General features: G+C 39.7%; 1 protein-coding gene and 1 long non-coding RNA gene across 2 annotated transcripts; both read left to right on the top strand.

Moving 5' to 3' along the window:
- Window positions 1-394: 394 nt before the first annotated feature.
- On the top strand, window positions 395-978 carry LOC122147127 (cytoplasmic polyadenylation element-binding protein 1-like). The gene is made up of 2 exons (XM_042768276.1): window positions 395-666; window positions 866-978. The coding sequence occupies exons 1-2, from the start codon at window positions 450-452 to the stop codon at window positions 976-978; spliced, it is 330 nt and encodes a 109-aa protein (XP_042624210.1). The 5' UTR covers window positions 395-449.
- Window positions 979-6,992: 6,014 nt separating this feature from the next.
- Window positions 6,993-9,936, top strand: LOC122146982. Its single transcript, XR_006161328.1, has 4 exons — window positions 6,993-7,132; window positions 7,498-7,592; window positions 7,713-7,893; window positions 9,780-9,936. It is a non-coding gene; the product is annotated as an uncharacterized LOC122146982 (long non-coding RNA).
- The last annotated feature ends 8,681 nt before the right edge of the window (window positions 9,937-18,617 follow it).

Raw genomic sequence — 18,617 nt, 5'->3', positions numbered from 1 at the left:
ACAGTTATCATGTAGTGTTTGATGTGCAGCACAACTTCTTAATAGTTTGACTCCTAACCCTAAGGTTGGGGGTTTGAGTCTCGGCCGGGCAAATACCACGAGAGGTGCCTGAGCAAGGCACCGAAACCACAACTGCTCCCCGGTGCTGCAGCATAAATGGCTGCCCACTGCTCCGGTGTGTGTTCATGGTGGGTGGTGTGTGTTCACTTTGGATGGGTCACCATACTTGGCTATATGTCACCTTTTTTTTTTTTTTTTTCCACTTTCAAAAGCTCTACAAATTTGACTTGACTAACAATCAGACTGCAGAGTGTGCAAGTGTTTTAATGAGGCTAGTTTTAAACGTAGCTCATTTTCTGGCCTTGCATGTTCTTATTGGTGAAGCTAGCTCCTCTCTCTCTTGCTTTTTGCAGTCTTCTTTGAGGATCTCGCCGTCTGTGCCCTTCCTTATGTCCAGTATGCAAAGGGATCCTCTCAAGCTAGCTCTGGGCTCTCGTATGGACCACAGCAGCTCACCTCTTACCCCACCACCCAGTGCCACCCCAAGTGGTGGTCTGTCCCACCGCTGGCCTGGTGCCTCCATCTGGCCCAACTGGGACCTAATGAAGACCCCTGAGAGCCCATTCAGCATTGAAAGAGAGGCCTGGCTTCACAGACAGGCAGCCTGTATGAACTGTTGTGTACTACTGTACTGCATGAATTCATGTTATTCCCACACCTTTACCTTCCCACTGGAACCTTTGAACCTCCCTTAACACTTCCCTTGAACAGACTTGTTCTACCCTGGTGCTGCTGGTCACTTAATATCAGTGCGTAAAAGCAGATGTATTGTCGTTGTGCTTATCTTGGAATTTGTGCTCCACAGCAATCAATGAAGCTACCCTTTACATGGAGTGGAAAAGTTGCCCCCAGACACTACCAAAATCCCATTTACTCCTGCAAGGTCTTTTTAGGGGGAGTTCCCTGGGACATCACTGAAGGTAGAAGGAGCACTTGTCCTTTTAGGACTATAGCCCATTCGGGCAGGACTAGTTTTACAGGGGGTCGTTAGAGAGGGGGGGGGGTATGAATCCCCTTTCCGAAACTGCCACGTCTGTTTTTCCTCACACAACCTCTCTTGTAATTCCAGAGCAAGTTACCGGTTGTTTTTCAGCAAACTCTGTGATCGTCTGAGAAAACTAATCGCGTCCGAATGGCTGTGAAGTAAATATTGCTAAATATTTACTGCATTTAATATATATTGTTAAATGGGATGATGGCCCAATTGGACTAGTTTTCTAAACCGTTTGGGTTTTTGATTAGTATCTAATAGTAATATTACTGTGAATAATATTAATTATTGTCTGTGATTTACGGTTTAGTATGTTCTATTATTTTTCTTTTTCCAAAGCATTCCTTTGTTTTGGGCCCAAAGGAAATTAGTAGATGCCTTACCACCGCAGTTGATATTTGCCTCCGGAAAGAAGAAAAAAAAAAAAAAAAATCAAAAGCCAGATCATTAAACAAAATGGAGCTACAATAAATAGATTTTTCTAAACATAGGTTGTTTTTTTTAACGGGTCGATTTACTCTAAATGCAAATGGCCGCCTGTTGCTAGCCATTTACACTAGCTCGTCCCCCCCAACGCGTGAATCGGTTAGTCACAGAGACAGTCGCCACCAATCGTCAGCTTCAAGTGGCGCAGTGGTGAAATGTGTCGTACGTATTTTGATCGAATCCGCCTTTTGCCCAAACTTTTTTTTTCTCTCCCCTTTTCAAATTCAAATCACATCAGAAAAAGCATCTATTTCAATGAAATTGAAAAAAGTATCTGGTATGGTTGGGGTAGGTGTAGGGAGGGCTTTTAATTGTGCCAACAAGTGTCATCATTAATAATTTGAATTAATTTATACTTAAGTATTGCAGCCTGTTTTATTAATGTATTGCGATTTACTGAGTGCCGATAATGCCATATTTGCAATTAGTAGTAAAATAGCAGGAAAAATCTGCTATTTGATAGTGTAGCAGGAACAAGATTTTAAGGGAAGAAGTTTCACATTTATCTAGAATTTAAGAAAGGCAGATGCTTTCGAGAAAACATTTAATAAGATCAAGAGAGATTAGGGATCTGCAAGTCGTTTTGTAAAAAAGTGTGGTATATCAGCTAATTGAGTTATAATAATGTGTTTATCTTGGCGATAGTCAATCCCCTAGTAATTGAATATACAACCATGTGGGAAATGTAGTAAAGAGTTTGAGCGGCTATCAAGATCAAATAAAGGCGATAACTGGAGCGGCCCTGGCGCACCCCTCTAAACATATTTAACCTCTGGCGAAGTGCGATTTTCAGATATAATTGGAGCAGTTTCCATTTTTTGTATAAACGTAGGACAAATTTTGCAAAGAAATCACCAAAACCAAATTTATTACAGGGTTGTAAAATAAATTTCCTGTTCAAGGGAGTCAAAGGCTTTCTAAAAGCTAAAAAAAGAAGAAAACGTTCATCCCTAATCAGTTTCATAGTCAACATCTAAAACAAGGCGTATATTGTAGCAATAGGCTCTTTGGATGAAACCTGATTTGATTCGTCTTCTTATTGTACTCAAAACAGTGTTCAGTCTTGTGGCCGTAACAAAGCTAAATCTTCTAATCACAGTTTAATAAGCAACATTGGACGCCAGTTATCAATCAAGAATGTCTTTCTTAGGTTTGGGTATTAAAGTAAGTAAGTAACGTGATAAAGAAGAGTGGAAGTGTCTCAGACGCAATACTCTCCAAATAAGTGTCAAAGCAAGAAAGGTGATAATTCTATAGCAAAATTTTTATACAATTACGGCTGTCAGCCAATCTGTGCGGTAGACGTATTGTTTCTTAAGAGCTTCAATAGACTCAAATTATTTCCATCAATAGATAATATCCCTATCGCAGGTGCTCTCTATCTGCAGTTAGATAATGTCCTAACATTTTTCCAGAGATTGGAAAAGACACAAGCAGAGTCTTTGCATTATTTAGAGTGTGTACAGATTTGAGTAGCCGGTTTGCACAAAACTGTGCCGATTTCCCCTTTTAGGATCAGAAACTGACTCATTACCATTTACATTTAAAGAGTTAATAGTTAGATTTTCTACAATTATTCTTTTCCATTCTGAAAAAATCTGCTGTACTTTGTTCTCCTTGCTACTAACCACCTTTTTCTAGAGCGAATGAAAAGCACTCTGCCTATTCTTATAAATTGAATCTAACTGAGTTTTTGCAAATCAATAAATTCTGCCAATTTCAGCTTCTGACAAAACCAACCTGCATTTTACCAGAGAAGAGAGTCATTATTTTGGAAATGACTCGACTCCTCTTCAAGTCTTTTACGTTTAGCTAGAAGGCGGCCAAAATTCTAGCACACTTGCTAATAATTTCATGTTTAAGTTAATTCCCAATTGAGGCTGAATTTATTTTCCTTTTGTGCTTTGATTCCAGTAAGTATACAATCAAAAATAAAATGAGTTTTTTCCTTAATTGGTCCGTCATGTTTAAGTAAGAGAAGAGTTAAGTTTCCAATAAGAGGCTCTAGGTTTTGAAGAACAGATAAGCGAAGATAAGGGGATTGAATAAGGTTGCTTTATGATCAGTCATGGCGTGAAGGGGAGAAGATGATAACGACATGGGTTGAAGGGAGAATGCTACAGAAACATTAAAGTCCTAACAGCTTGTGAAACAAGCCAGTAGTCTATTAGGGGACTGTTCTGGAACAATTTTTTGTTACTCCAAGTATAGGACTTAGTATTCGGAAATGTTTCCCTCCAAATATCAATAATATCAAATTTATCCATTAAAATCTTTAATTTAGAATTAGCAGAGGCAAGTCTGTTTAGGTGGCAGTCGGGATTCGATGATTATTATCAGGTACAATATTAAAGTCCCCACCAATTGAAAAACTAAGGCATTTGGGTATGCATTAAGACACAGCAGAATTTTCCCTTCTATCGCATCAATCAGTAGATCATTCTCATGAAACTATTATACCCATAGATATTAATTAGTATTACCACAATGTTGTTTAAACAAATAACCAAAAGCAGAAAATGTCCATGACTCGGGTCGCTAAAGTAGTGCAAAACCTCCCCAGCAAAAAGGTTTTTCAAAGTCAGAACTCCAGCTGAACGCTCCGAACCGTGAGCCATCCAAACATCATGTTCCACTGATTTTTCCAAAACGAAGTGTCACTGGCAACGGAGTGGGACTCTTGAAAAAAACAAAAAATCAGTTTTGAACGATTTTGCGCATATAAAAACAAAGCCTTCCGTTTAGTAATGTCTCTTAGACCCCTGGCATTGAGAGATATAACTGAAATAGACATACAAAAATAACTCTTAACAAAGAACAGCAAAACACTGAGCTACTGAGGGTTGACAACGCATAAGCAGCTGACTACAAAGTCAGGTCAAGAGTTTTGCTAACAGCCATCAAAAAGTCCTGCTTCCATAACGAAAAGGAGCTCGAAAAGCCTCTTGGAATGAGAAGAACAGTTGCTGAACAGCTTTACATAGGGTTAATTTCAGAGCCTTCAATAAATGCACGGTGGACCGACAAAATGTTGCCCTTTTCCCCTCCTTGCGGGCCTTTTCAATAGCCGGACCTATAGCTAACCAACCGTTCCTCCGTTCTCTGTCAAGGCAGTGAGATCCTCAGTGAATCGAAAACCGTCGCACTCCGCCAGGAACTCTGACATTTCGCCGTGCCCCCTCCACACACCATCTCTCATCACACGTGAGGAAAACTGAATAATGATCGCGATAGCGCGGCTTTGAAATATTCGGAAGCCTCTTTCCAATGCGGTGGACCAGGTGTCAATTCTATCTGGAAGAGTTTTGCTCTCCTCTGGAAAGGTGGCCTGACGAATGGGGATAGATTCGGTTTCTGACATTTTCATTTCCCTTTTCAGGTACTCCATGCAAACGCAGGTTCCAGCGGCCGAGAGTATCTCTCCAAGTCAGCAATTCTTGTTTCGCAGAGCTCCATCTTCTTTTCTTCAGTATTTAGTCTAGCTTCTACATGGCCGACTTTCCCCTTAATATCATTCAACTCAGCACAAACAAAGTCCACCGTCTTTTTTAGCCCTTCAATTTTGAGAGCGTTTTCACCAATCATTTTCTCCAGGGCATCCGAGCGATTGTTTATCAGCTGTGAGAGAGTGGAAATCACGGTGTCATCTTCTGCTTTGCCTTTCTTTGAAGGGGGCTTACCTGGGCTCTCCGGGGGTGGAGTAGATAAGAGGATCTCAGCGGGAGACGAATAGTTGTGGAAGCTCACATCTTCGGACACACGTGAAGCGCGAGACATTTCTTTTCTTTTCCTTTTGTCTGCAGAAGATTTCATCTTTACGTTATCGAGAGACAAATATAAGTATTTATGTAATCAAATACACTGAACGGGATTGTAAATAGTGTAACTATGGGCTGTTAAAAGATGATTTGTCAGCAGAGCTCGATAAAGGCAACTTAGCAGGACGCCATCTTGGAGCCTCCGCTTCACTTGTCTCAATTGAGTTCCAATGGGGTCGCTGTGTCCATTTCTTTTACTGTCTATGGTATCTGCTTGTGCAGGAGGCGCGGACCGCACGGACAGGTACAGTACACTCGCGCAACTTCAGCGAAGCCGGGAAAGGGGCTCTTATTTTGTGCACTGCAGTAGGCTGTTCGCTTCCTGCTATCTTTGCCTCAGACATAACTCTGCACTTCCAGTGCCGAACGGCTGCCCCTGTCCTGCGCACAGATTTTGAAATACTTCCACACAAAACTGACATGATAGCAAATGATTACAATGTACAGTCTGTGCACTCGCGGGCGCACTTCCGGAAAAAAGACCAAAAACATTTTTGGCCGGTTCAACCTTTGCCATCCCTAGTTTTGGGAAGTGACCTAAAGATAAGACTAGTTAATAATATTAAGAAGCGGTTTTTTCTCCTACAGGTAACAACTCTTTCAGTAATTTTGTGGGTACAGGATCTAATAAACAGTTTAGATGCGTGATAAGTTTATTAGCTCTTCCTGTCCTATAGTTGTAAACACTGCAGTTTAATATTTGGGTGCGATGGATAAAACTAAAGTATTAGACGCTGTTCTAAATCTACATTTGTTATTGTATTTTGGATGTTATCTATTTTATCAGTGAAGAAATTCATTAAGTCATTACTATTTAACTGTGAGGGAATATTTAGATCGGGTGGCGTCTGGTTATTTACGATTCGTAATGAAAATGTACACCTTGGTTTTTAGTTTTTTAGCGTTATTTATAATAATTGTTAATTGTTTGGATTAGAGTTATTTTAGTATATTATTAATAATTTATTAATTAAAATTTGTAAGTCATTTCTTAGAGGTTTGCTGAGGCCCCCTAGTGGGATCTGGTCCCCTGGTTGAGAGCTATTGGTCTAATTTTTGTCTCTGTGTTGAGGCACAACCTGGACTCAAGAGATAGTAGATCTTCTGCTGCACAATGGAGATGCTGAGGTGTGCAAGAGAGCGCCAACAGCTGTCCGTATTCCATTTCTGGAGATTTGTGCCCTCCACCCCATACCATCAGGTACCCATTAACACATCAGTGCATGTTTCATCTATACTCATACATGTTTTTTGTTAAATGAAGGATATGTCAATGCACCTGTGTATACAAAACTCATTTATATTTATGGGCTTCAATTTAGGGCTGACCTTAATTGAACAGATGAAACCACCGAGAGTCATCAAAACTCATCTGCCCATTCAACTAGTGCCTAAAGGATTCTGGGAAAATAAATGCAGAGGTTATAATTTAATTAACCAACTTAAAAAAAAAAAAAACGTCAAAAACAAGGTCAAAAATTTGGGATTATTTTCACGTCTCCTCCCCAACACAGAAGATAAAACAAAATTACTTCTCTCTAGAGCGTATTGTTCATAAAAGGCACTCAGCCTTGTAATGTTAAACCCCTTGAACTGTATCTGACCACTGAGTACTGCAAATCATTTCCACTAGTATCCCTGTTTTTCCAGGTCATTTATATGGCCCGGAATGCTAAGGATAACCTTGTAAGCTACTTCCACTTTGATCGCATGAACCTTACCCAGCCAGAGCCAGGACCTTGGGATGGATACATTCATAAGTTCATGAAGGGACAATGTGAGATAACTACATATTTAAATATAATTTACAAAAATGAAAATTCTGTCATCATCTTATCACCCTCAAGTCATTCCAAATCTGTGTGACTGACGTTTTTCTTTGGGAAACAATAAGCAAACATTTTGACAAAAACTTCAGCTGTTTTTGTCCATGCAATGCAAATAGATTCACCAACCCACTGACTTTCATTTATATGGACAAAAAAGTGAGACAAGTGTTACATTTTGGGTGAACTATCCATCTACTAAACACACACGTATACACTCTTTTCATTTTTCACCTTACTTGTTTTCACTAACGTAGAATGAAATGTTTAATCTGGAATCCTTGGTTACTCTGTCTGTCTTCTAATGTTTTTACAGTAGGTTGGGGCTCTTGTATGACCATGTAAAAGGTTACTGGAAGGAACACAAGGAAAGGAATATTCTCTACATACTCTATGAGGACATGAAAGGAGGTAGTTTTAAGTACCACATTTTCAGTTGTGCCAATTTCCTAAAAGTTGATTTAATTTCTTTTTATTTTATGTCTGCTTCTCTGAGCTTTTGTATCATAAAGTTTCCTTTTTTTTTCCAAGAATCCTTTTAGGGAGATTAAGAGGATAATGCACTATCTGGACCTGTCTGTTTCTGAAGATGTCATAAAGAGGATTGTGCAGCTGACATCCTTCCAAGTCATGAAAGACAATCCAATGGCTAACTACTCCTACATCCCAAAACCTGTGTTTGATCAGTCCATTTCTGTCTTCATGAGAAAAGGTTAATAAAAACCATACTAAATATCCCTTATGAGATTGATTTTATTTATATTTAATATATATTTAAATTTAACTTTGTTTGTAATTTTGTTTTTAATTTATTATTTTTTTTATTTATTTTTTGTTGAATAATGAGGAACAGGACCTATTGCCAAAAAATACAATATTCTCCATAATAGTTGTACAGGTCCTTCTCAAAAAATTAGCATATTGTGAAAAAGTTCATTATTTTCCATAATGTAATGATAAAAATTAAACTTTCATATATGGCTCTGCTGAGGTGTTATGGAGGCCCAGGATGCTTCGATAGCGGCCTTAAGCTCATCCAGAGTGTTGGGTCTTGCGTCTCTAAACTTTCTCTTCACAATATCCCACAGATTCTCTATGGGGTTCAGGTCAGGAGAGTTGGCAGGCCAATTGAGCACAGTAATACCAGGTAAACCATTTACCAGTGGTTTTGGCACTGTGAGCAGGTGCCAGGTCATGCTGAAAAACAAAATCTTCATCTCCATAAAGCTTTTCAGCAGATGGAAGCATGAAGTGCTTCAAAAATCTCCTGATAGCTAGCTGCATTGACCCTCCCCTTGATAAAACACAGTGGACCAACACCAGCAGCTGACATGGCACCCCAGACCATCACTGACTGTGGGTACTTGACACTGGACTTCAGGCATTTTGCCAATAAACACTCCACAGCCTCCCCCCTGTAGCCCAGGTCAGGCGCTTCTGAATGACATGCAAAATTTGCTTTCATCCAAAAAAAGTACTTTGGACCACTGAGCAACAGTCCAGTGCTGCTTCTCTGTAGCCCAGGTCAGGCGCTTCTGGCGCTGTTTCTGTTTCAAAAGCACAACGCCTGGTGCATGGTGGCTCTGGATGTTTCTACTCCAGACCTTCAGTCCACTGCTTCCGCAGGTCCCCCAAGGTCTGGAATCGGTCCCTTCTCCACAATCTTCCTCAGGGCCCGGTCACCTCTTCTCGTTGTGCAGCGTTTTTTGCCACACTTTTTCCTTCCCACAGACTTCCCAACTGAGGTGCCTTGATACAGCACTCTGGGAACAGCCTATTCGTTCAGAAATCTCTTTCTGTGTCTTACCCTCTCGCTTGAGGGTGTCAGGTCGGCAGTCTTACCCATGATTGCGGTTTTTGAGTAATGAACCAGGCTGGGAGTTTTTAAAAGCCTCAGGAATCTTTTGCAGGTGTTTAGAGTTATTTAGTTGATTCAGATGATTAGGTTAATAGCTCGTTTAGAGAACCCTTTTCATGATATGCTAATTTTTTGAGATAGGAATTTTGGGTTTTCATGAGCTGTATGCCAAAATCAATCCGTTTTAAAACAATAAAAGACCTGAAATATTTCAGTTGGGTGCAATGAATCTAAAATATATGAAAGTTTAATTTTTATCATTACATTATGGAAAATAATGAACTTTTTCACAATATGCTAATTTTTTGAGAAGGACCTGTATACGATTAGGCTGTTTTTAGGAAACCATATAGAAACTTAAATCCTGCTTATATGTCTGTTTAGCATACAGGAATATGAAATATTGATCTGTTGTAAAATAATTTATCTTGTAGATTAGCTAAAACAAGCCATCTTTTGCAGCATAGAAAAAAAACAGCCTATAAATGAACATTTTAACAATATTACGATTTTAATTCATTGTTAGCTAACATATTTAGCTAGAATGTTAACATGTCGTCCCATGTTTAATGTTGTCTCTAGTCTGTTGTTATGGACAATATTAAAAATATAGTTTAGCTGTCATTATGCAAACATTTTGACCACTCAATACGGAATCAAGTATTCCAAGGACCATGTAATAAGAATGATATACAAAATATTTTGTTCATAATGAATCATTAAGCGTGTTTGTTACACAGGAGAGGTTGGTGACTGGGTTAATCATTTCACCTCAGCTCAATCCCAGATGTTTGATGAAGACTACGCAAACCAAATGAAAGATGTGGACATTCCGTTCCGCTTTAGCATTTGACTCCAAATAATTTGTGCAACATTAAATATATACAATATATTATAGATGTTTTGTCTGATGTCATTAGGTATAACATTCTACTCACCTGATGTCACTGATTGCATAAAATATGTGCTTTTTTGTATTTAGAACAATTTTAAATTTCATTATTTTTTTATAAAAGGTTGTGTCAGACTTTAAGCAATATACTTATTAATTATAGCTTGATTATTTACAGTTAATGGTATTTAACAGGATGGAACCTAAAGTCATGGAAATAAAGAGTTAAAAGCTGGCATGATCGGTGAAGGACTGAGAATTAGAGTACATGATGGTGTTTCAGATCAAGGTAATTTAGTTTTGTTGTTGTTTTAACTATTCTGAAATGGTATTATCAAGAAGTTGATATTAAAACCATAAAGAAAACAGAATTCATCAAATCCATTGGTAAATGTTTTGTGCTTTCCCTCCAAAAATTACATTGTTCCGGGAGGATTTCATTAATGACCTGGCTTTTGTTATAGTTAAAGCGATATTGCAAAAGGCTATAATATATATTTTCTGTAAAACTGAAATTATTTCCATCCATCTATTTTCCAAACCACTTGTCCTATGTATGATAAAGCAGATGCTGGAGCCTATAAAAAAAGCATAAAAAAAAAAAGAATGATTACACATGTTCTAGTATCTATAGTTCAACATTAACTAAATTATGAAAGTAAGAGCCAATCAAGAACTAATAAAGGGCTAACCTTAGCCATTAACTATAGACATAACAGTATACTTTCTATAAAGCTGCTTTGAAATTATGTGTATTGTGAAAAGCGCTATACGAATAAATTTGACTTAACTTGATTCATATTCATGTGTCAGTAATGCCCACCTTTGCTACATGTTAGTTCAGGTATGATAGTTAATATATGATTAACACTTACAGGTAACTAAATGAAATCGATTATTTAATAAAGAATGAGGAGTAGCAACCCATACTGTGATCTGAAATACCATGATCTGAATCAACATTTAAAATTTTAACACCATTTTTTACATTTTTACCATAGCGTGTAGCCTCTGATAATGCTGAATAAGGGTGGGGCCCTGGCCAGGTAGGGTAGGGTTTCTGGGCCTCCTGGACAGGTTTTGCCTCTGCCTCTATGGAAATCACATTCAGGGAAGGGCAATATGACTTACAGTAGGTGGCCATCCAAAACGTCAGTTCTACCACCGCCACGTACCGCCGCCAGTCGCGTCTGCAAAGTGCATTTGCAGCTTTTGACCGCTAAGTGGCGCATTAACCACAAGTTATCAAACAAGCGCATCAAAGCACATTTTCGAAAATAGACGTCAGCTTTGCCTCGCTGATGTGTTACATTTGACGGCTTCAGTCAGGGAAAATGAAAGACAACACGTACAGTTAAAATATTTAATATTTAATATTCACAGATGAAAGTTTGGTACTTATGAACGTTATGTGCATTTCTTAGGACGAATTCAAGAAGGATAAATGTCAAAGCCTGAGCCTGTGTTTAATATTTTCTCTAAGCTACATGGGTGTTTAACCATATTTTAGATTTGACACATTTAAAAGGTGGGCAGTAAATATTTATATTATATGAATTATGTGTTATATTATTCAAAAGAAATTGTGGTTTACTTTGGCATCGGAGCATTAAAAGTGGGTAGCCCTATTTAGTGAGCTAGGCTACATGGATTTATATGCAAAATGTCAATATTTTCATATATTAGGCCTATATTTTAATTTATATTTTAAAATTCCTTTAATAAAACAACATGCATTTTTGTTATTCGTTACCTGTCCTTTATTTTGACAGATAACTTCTTGGGCAAAAGACATTTGTCTGTACACTGATTAAGAAATTATTGCATATTTAGTCAAACGTGAGGCACTGTATAATTTCGCCCCTCCCCATTATTTAGGCCTAATTAAAACAAGAAACCGAATAAACTTAAACCCTGCACGATTTAGCTAAATCTTTGAAACCTTAAAGATGGATGGATTATATAAAATGTCCTCACGATTAAACTAAAGTTCTCTCCATTATAATCAACAAAATGCAAAGGTCATTATAATCAACAAAATGCAAAGTGATTTCTTAAAGGGAAGCCTTCTTTACTTGCTTTAAGGGTCTGGGGTGGTAGCATATGATTTATGATTTAAAAAAAAAAAAGGCAGATTTTTTCAGGAAAAATTCAGATTTATGATTTTAATCGATTTTAAAATCAATATTCAAATGACCCAAAGAAATTTTCAAAACAAGTTTTAATATAGTTTTCTTTATCATTCATTTACCAGTCAAATTTATAACTGAGACAAGATGATTAAAAAAAAAAAAAAACAGTAATGTTATTACCTTAATGCTGGAAAGACCTTTATTTTATTTTATTATTATTTTTTTGTTAATACTAGACCATCATGCCTGCATCTAACCATCCACTCGGCGTTAAGAGCTGTTCAGATTAAAAACTGGCAGCTCCGCAGTGAGTCAGACCAAGTGTAAATATATTTTCTAGTCTATATTTTCATCTCGTTATGCCGCTGGTTTAGGTTTTTTTTTTTTTTTTTTCCTCCTATATAACTTATTTATAAATAGAGCAGACACTGTCTGTGTCTACACCGGACGCTAGAGTTGTCATGCGCGCCCAGCTGCGCTAAAAGTGTGTCTATCAACACTACAGTGTCAAATTATTTGAACGCAGTGTCAGTACATTTCGTCATAAATAGAATGAGGCATCAGTTTTATCTTCATTACAAATCTTGTTTGGTTTTATTTTGGATAATTGCATGTAAAAAATAAATTTACGTTGTAATGCAAAAATGTGAATTAATATTCATATTCAAGTGTTTGTGCGAAAATTGCTTTGTGGCAAACTTAATGCATGTGCTTGAGCGCGGAATATATTAAGACTTGATTATGTAAATTTAATATAAACCTCTGATTAGTTGAATAATGACAAATGAAGGACTTAGAACTACAAAAATCTTACGTGGGGGCAGACCATTTTTTAGAGTGTATAACCAATACAACGATCCTGTTCAGCAAGTTTGATACCCTCATAAGACACTGTCTATATTGAAAGAGCAAGAGATTCACACCTTTTATCTCGACCACCCCCACAAGCTATACAGAACTACCCCCCAACCCCCTCCAGCTGAAACTGAATTTGTGTCTGTTTTTTGGCTGCGAGGAACGGTGGTGTTGTCATGTTACTGGGCTGAAATATGCCTGCACTTAGCAGCCCCTACTCTTTTTATTAATTATTTTCTCGCAGCCCATATTATTTTCACAAGACCATAATAATAATAACAAATTATCAATTGAATTGAATCATTGTTATTTGTGAACGCCTAGCGTTTGCGTAAGGCTTTAAGACCGCTTCACAGCGCGCGGGACTCTGCTAACTGACCCAACATTTAGCAAGGCAGGAAAACATTCAGTCTGCCTGAAGGAAGACGTATTTCATTGTAAATTAATGCTGTTAAATAGTGAGTACCATGGTACTATGAGTTCACTGCTTTTCTGTCATTTAATGTCAGTGTTAGTATATATAATATGCCAAAAATGGCGCTCCATTAATGTTTTCCTGCTCTCTTTGCATTCAATTACAAATTAGGCATGAATCACATAAATAATATAATTTAACATTCAAGGTTCCTACAAAAATGTTGAAAAAAATAAATAAATTGCATGATTTTGACTTTACACAACTACCAAATTTTCTATTCTTGTATTTAACTGAAGTTCTTCATACAGAATATCTTGCCAACTTTATGAATGAAACATCCTTAAACTTGCTAAAGCTGATAAAGAGTTAGAGCATATCAAAGCTTTGTTGTGTCCCACCTGTTCCACCTACTGTAATGCAGTTAATGTTGCTGTCATTTCTTTGCAAATCGTCTCAGCATGTGGATATGACTCTGACCCCCTTTTTATACAAGTAATTCATACGATCACACCAGTCTAGCTTTTTATTTAAGTAGACTCACAGATGGTTGTAAGATTTCACAATTTCAATATCCACCCCTCAGATGGTTACTGTACTGTTCTCCATATATAGCTTGTGTATACTTCAACAGCAAGCTAAACTCCCCCTCATCAACGTCACAAACACGGAATGTCCTTTTGCATACTTTAATAAGGGTAGAGTAAAACTATGAAATAAGAAGAAAACAATAAACAATATGAATTGAGATTCACATTGTGTATATTAAGGAATACTTCTTACAAATATTTTGTAATCTAGATCCAAGGTTTCTGCTTATCAGATAACACAAAAATACATTGTCAGGCAAACATTTATGCGGTTCAACTTATGTGTCTACGTCAAGGAGATCAGCCCATCGAGGACTATGTGATGGACTTTGTTGAGTTAGCCCAATTGACCAGCATGGACGAGGTATGCCTCATGATCTTTTTCCGAGGAGGGCTGTCTGAGTCACTTAGTTTGATCATGCCATTGCACGAACCTAACGTCCTACACTGGAAGTTTATATACAGTAGATCTGGCACTTCAACTAAGTGTCTCTGCATTTACTGTGGGTGTTGTGGATGAGGAACATTGCAGTCCTGCAGTACCTCCCATTCCAGAAACGTTCCACGACATGGCCGCCAGCCCGGCATCACTGCACGAGATGGCCGCCAGCCCGGCGTCTCTGCACGAGATGGCCGCCAGCCCGGCGCCACTGCACGAGATGGCCGCCAATCCAGAACCTGCTCCTCGCATGCGGCCTCTAAAGGGAGGTCGGGTCGTGGCACTTCCTCCAGAAATGCCAGCCACAGCTGATCTTTCAGAGTCAGGTCAAGTCCCCGTTGACCTTCCGGAGTCAGGTCAAGTCACCGTTGACCTTCCGGAGTCAAGTCAAGTCACCGTTGACCTTCTGAAGTCAGGTCAAGTCACCGTTGACCTTCCGAAGTCAGGTCAAGTCACCGTTGACCTTCCAGAGTCCAGGTCAAGTCACTGCTGATCTTCCAGAGTCAAGTAAGGTCACCGCTGATCTTCCAGAGTCAAGTAAGGTCACCGCTGAGCTTCCAGAGCCTCGTCACGTCTCAGCTGGAGCTTCCAGAGCCTCGTCACATCTCAGCTGAACTTCCAGAGCCTCGTCACGGATCAGCTGATCATCCAGAGCCTCGTCTCATCCTGTCTGTTGCGCCAAGCAATGTTCTCTCAGCCTGTTGTGTTGCTGTCAAGGGTTGGGTTACTGCTGTGGAACCTGCTGTGGAGGTGGCGGCTACTTCTGCAGAACCTTTGGAGGTGTCAGTAGTATCCAGTAGTATCCAGAGCTCATTGCCTGTCCTGTTATGGCCACGGAGGCCATCCATGAACTCACGGCCTGTCCTGTCATGGCCATGGAGGACATCCACCAACTCACTGCCTGTCCTGTCACAGCCACAGAGGCCATCCATGAACTCATGGGAACTTTCTAAACGCCTGATCACGGCCACGGAGGCCGCCAGTAATCTGTTTATGTTCTCTGTTTCAGTCCCGTCTGATTGACTGTGGTGGTCCTCTGCTCCGCCCTGGTGGGCATCTGTCTCATCTGCTCGGCTGTGGTGGTCCTCTGCTCCACCCTGGTGGGCATCTGTCTCGTCTGCTTGGCTGTGGTGGTCCTCTGCTCCACCCTGGTGAGCATCTGTCTCCGTCTATTCGGCTGTGGTGGTCCTCTGCTCTGCCCTGGTGGGCTTCTATCCCGTCTGCTCGGCTGTGGTGGTCCTCTGCTCCACCCTGGCTTCCTGCTCTGTCGGCACTGCCTCGGTCCCCGGCCAGTCCACTTCCACGTGGACCTGGCCTTCAACTCCTCCCCCTGTTCCACCTCTGCTCCACCTCCCACCTGAACTCTGGTCTACTCTCAGTTAGGAGCATCTGGAAGCCACTCCTTGGAGGTGGGGGGGGGGGGCTATGACCTGACTCCTCATGATCTTTTTCCGAGGAGGGCTGTGTGAGTCACTTAGTTTGATCACTCAACTTCACAAACCTAACTGGACACTGGAAGTTTATATAGATCTGGCACTTCAACCACGGGGATCTGCATTTGGATGAGGATGTGGATGAGGAACATCGCAGTCCTGCTTGAACTGTTTTTATATATGTATATATATTATTTTAATTAAATATAATATATATATATATATATTATATATATTAGTGGTGGGTGCATAGATTAATTTTTTTTAAATCTAGATTAATCTCACTGTAATCTTGGAATTAATCTAGATTAATCTAGATTAAAATGGCTCATTTGAATTCTGCCAAAGGCATTCAGAATGTGTGTGCTACCCAAATAATGACTAAAAGTAAGTCTTTGAGAATGGGTTTCCCAAGCCAGGTGGCGCATTAGACCAGGGGCTCATCTCCTGTTTACAAAATGCATCACAAACTGCTTGAGAAAGCTGTTTCTCTACTATGAGAATTGGTGATGAAAATAAATGATGTTCAATAAGATGTACTTGTGTTTACTAACTGTTTATTCAGTTAAACATGAATTTTGAACTGTAGGCCTACATAAGAGACCGTGATGAACTGTTTACAGTCAGTAGCTTTGTGTCAATCAGTCAAAGCTTTCTCCTTCTTCCACCAGTCACTCAGGCAGACCAGCTTGTTCACATTTTCTGGTGACAAACTAGATCTCCTCTTCTGCACAATATGGCCTGCTAAAGAAAAAAGTCTCTTGCATGGGACAGTTGTGACAGGAGTCCCCAAGTATTTATGGGCAATGTGGGCTATCTTACCATAGACAGCAGTGTGCTCCGACCACCACTTCAGTGGACACTTATCTAGCCTGGCACTGGGCTCTACCTTGTACCTCTCCACAGTATTGTCTTCTGGTGTCTCCTCATCTGATTCTGAGTCTGATCCTATCAGTAGCAGGGCTGTTTTCTTCTTGGGTGGCTCAGGGTTCTCCTCCTCGAGTGGATGCAGAGCAGGTTCTTCTCCCTTCACCAACTCACTTAGCTTTGCCCACACTGGCTCCCTCTCTGCTCTGGGAAAGCACTCGAGGTCCTTAAATCGTGGATCTAGAGCAGTCGGACAGAAACAGAGCAATAAATATTAGGAGCGCTGTCTGTTCCAACTAGCAATCATCAAGAAGCAAACATAATGTGGTGGTAATTCGTGGTGTCATGGTAATTAATAGGTTAAGTAATTAAATTATGTTATTTAAAATTACATAACGTAGCCTACCTAAAGCGAAGGAGTGAAGTTCCCAGCTGGCATCGATGAGGTGTACAGTAACGCCGAGGTAGTTATCGTTGTTGACAGATGTCCAGTGGTCCCCAGTCAGTGCTACACACCTTGCCTCTACCATCTTCTCATCTTTTGCGGCTTTCTCTGTGGCGTGCTGGTCATGTATTCTCCTCATGATAGTTCGCCTCGCAGGTAGTTTGTAAGATGGGTCACCTGTGGCCGCCTGGAGAACAAGCTCGAGCCCATCATCTTCAACCACGCTGATGGGCCGGCAGCTGGTGGCAATCCACTGAGCGAGGAGATTAGTTAGCTTGGCTGATAGAGCTGTGCTGACGGGCTTGCCTCGGTTTCACTCAAACATAGTAGTTTAGCACGACTCTTCCCCTGCGCTACATCAGTGCTTGGCCCGGCATCTTCCGCTTTAGCTAAGGGATGCTTTGCGTTTAGGTGGTACTTGAGACTGGAAGAACTCCTACAGTAAACTAATTCCACATTGCACAAAGTGCAAACAACCTTAAGTCTTGTCGAGGTTTCCATTGGGAAGCTTCTTAAAAATAAATTTTCCCTGAAGCAAACCTGCATCCTGCATAGCTGCATCCATGTTAGCACGTCACGTTTGATGTGGTAATTTCACAGTAGGCATACACACAGGTTCGAAGACTCGTTCTCCCCCCCTAAAGTGCAATTCGGCTAGGTATACATCCGCGCTAAACTATCAAGGTGAAACTCATCATAGCTTGCGTAGTATAGGCCCTGCTCCCAACCCAACTTTGGGAATAGATTAACAGCAATATTTTTTTTATCGCCTGATAAGAGTCTCACGTTAACACAGCACATTAACGCCGATAACGGCCCACCACTAATATATATATATATATATATATATATAGATATATATATATATATATATATATATATATATTATTTTAGGCAAGGAGGCGTGATAATTTGAGAAGGCTAAATTGATCAAACATATAGGCTATGATCAGCTCACTGTCTGCCGCTGCTCGTTGTTAAAAAAAATATATAAAAAATAAATAAAACATTTTAACAAAATGCACCAAATGTTTTTCTAAATTTACTTTATAAAAAACCAAACAGAATATTACTTTTCCATTACATACAAAACTGAACTATTTTAATAGCTGAAACAGTAGTATAAGCTTTTTTTGGGGAAAAGGCGGGCTACATAATACATTCATATATGAGACCCATGCAGGGCTCTAATCCACTTCATCCAACGCTGTTTTGTTCTCATCTGTGAGCATGCTCTTGATATATGTATTTCACCATTTTGTTGAGTTTAAAACGTGTGACACATTCGTTCTTCTCTCACTGATCATTTGGTCCCCCCCTACAACATGAAAGAAAGCCATTACAACATGTACATGAAAAATGTAGAAACATTGCACACAACTATGGGGCACCATTGTGCGGCAGCAAGCATCAAAACAACAACAAAAAACAACCTCAAGGTTGATCTAAGAAAATGTGTGCAAATATATAGGGCCCCATTCCTATATTTTGCCTGGGACCCCCAATTCAC

Source organism: Cyprinus carpio, chromosome A12, assembly GCF_018340385.1.
Source record: "Cyprinus carpio isolate SPL01 chromosome A12, ASM1834038v1, whole genome shotgun sequence".
NCBI classification, from domain to species: Eukaryota; Metazoa; Chordata; class Actinopteri; order Cypriniformes; family Cyprinidae; genus Cyprinus; species Cyprinus carpio.
This window is presented reverse-complemented; position numbering and strand designations above follow the sequence as displayed.

What these genes read in the sequence shown, in the direction of transcription:
- LOC122147127 (XM_042768276.1), top strand. Translation starts at nt 450, where the DNA reads ATGTCCAGTATGCAAAGGGATCCTCTCAAGCTAGCTCTGGGCTCTCGT. An exon ending in GCTTCACAGACAGGCAGCCT is followed by an intron (nt 667 to 865) that starts GTATGAACTGTT and finishes TGTGCTCCACAG; the next exon opens with CAATCAATGAAGCTACCCTT.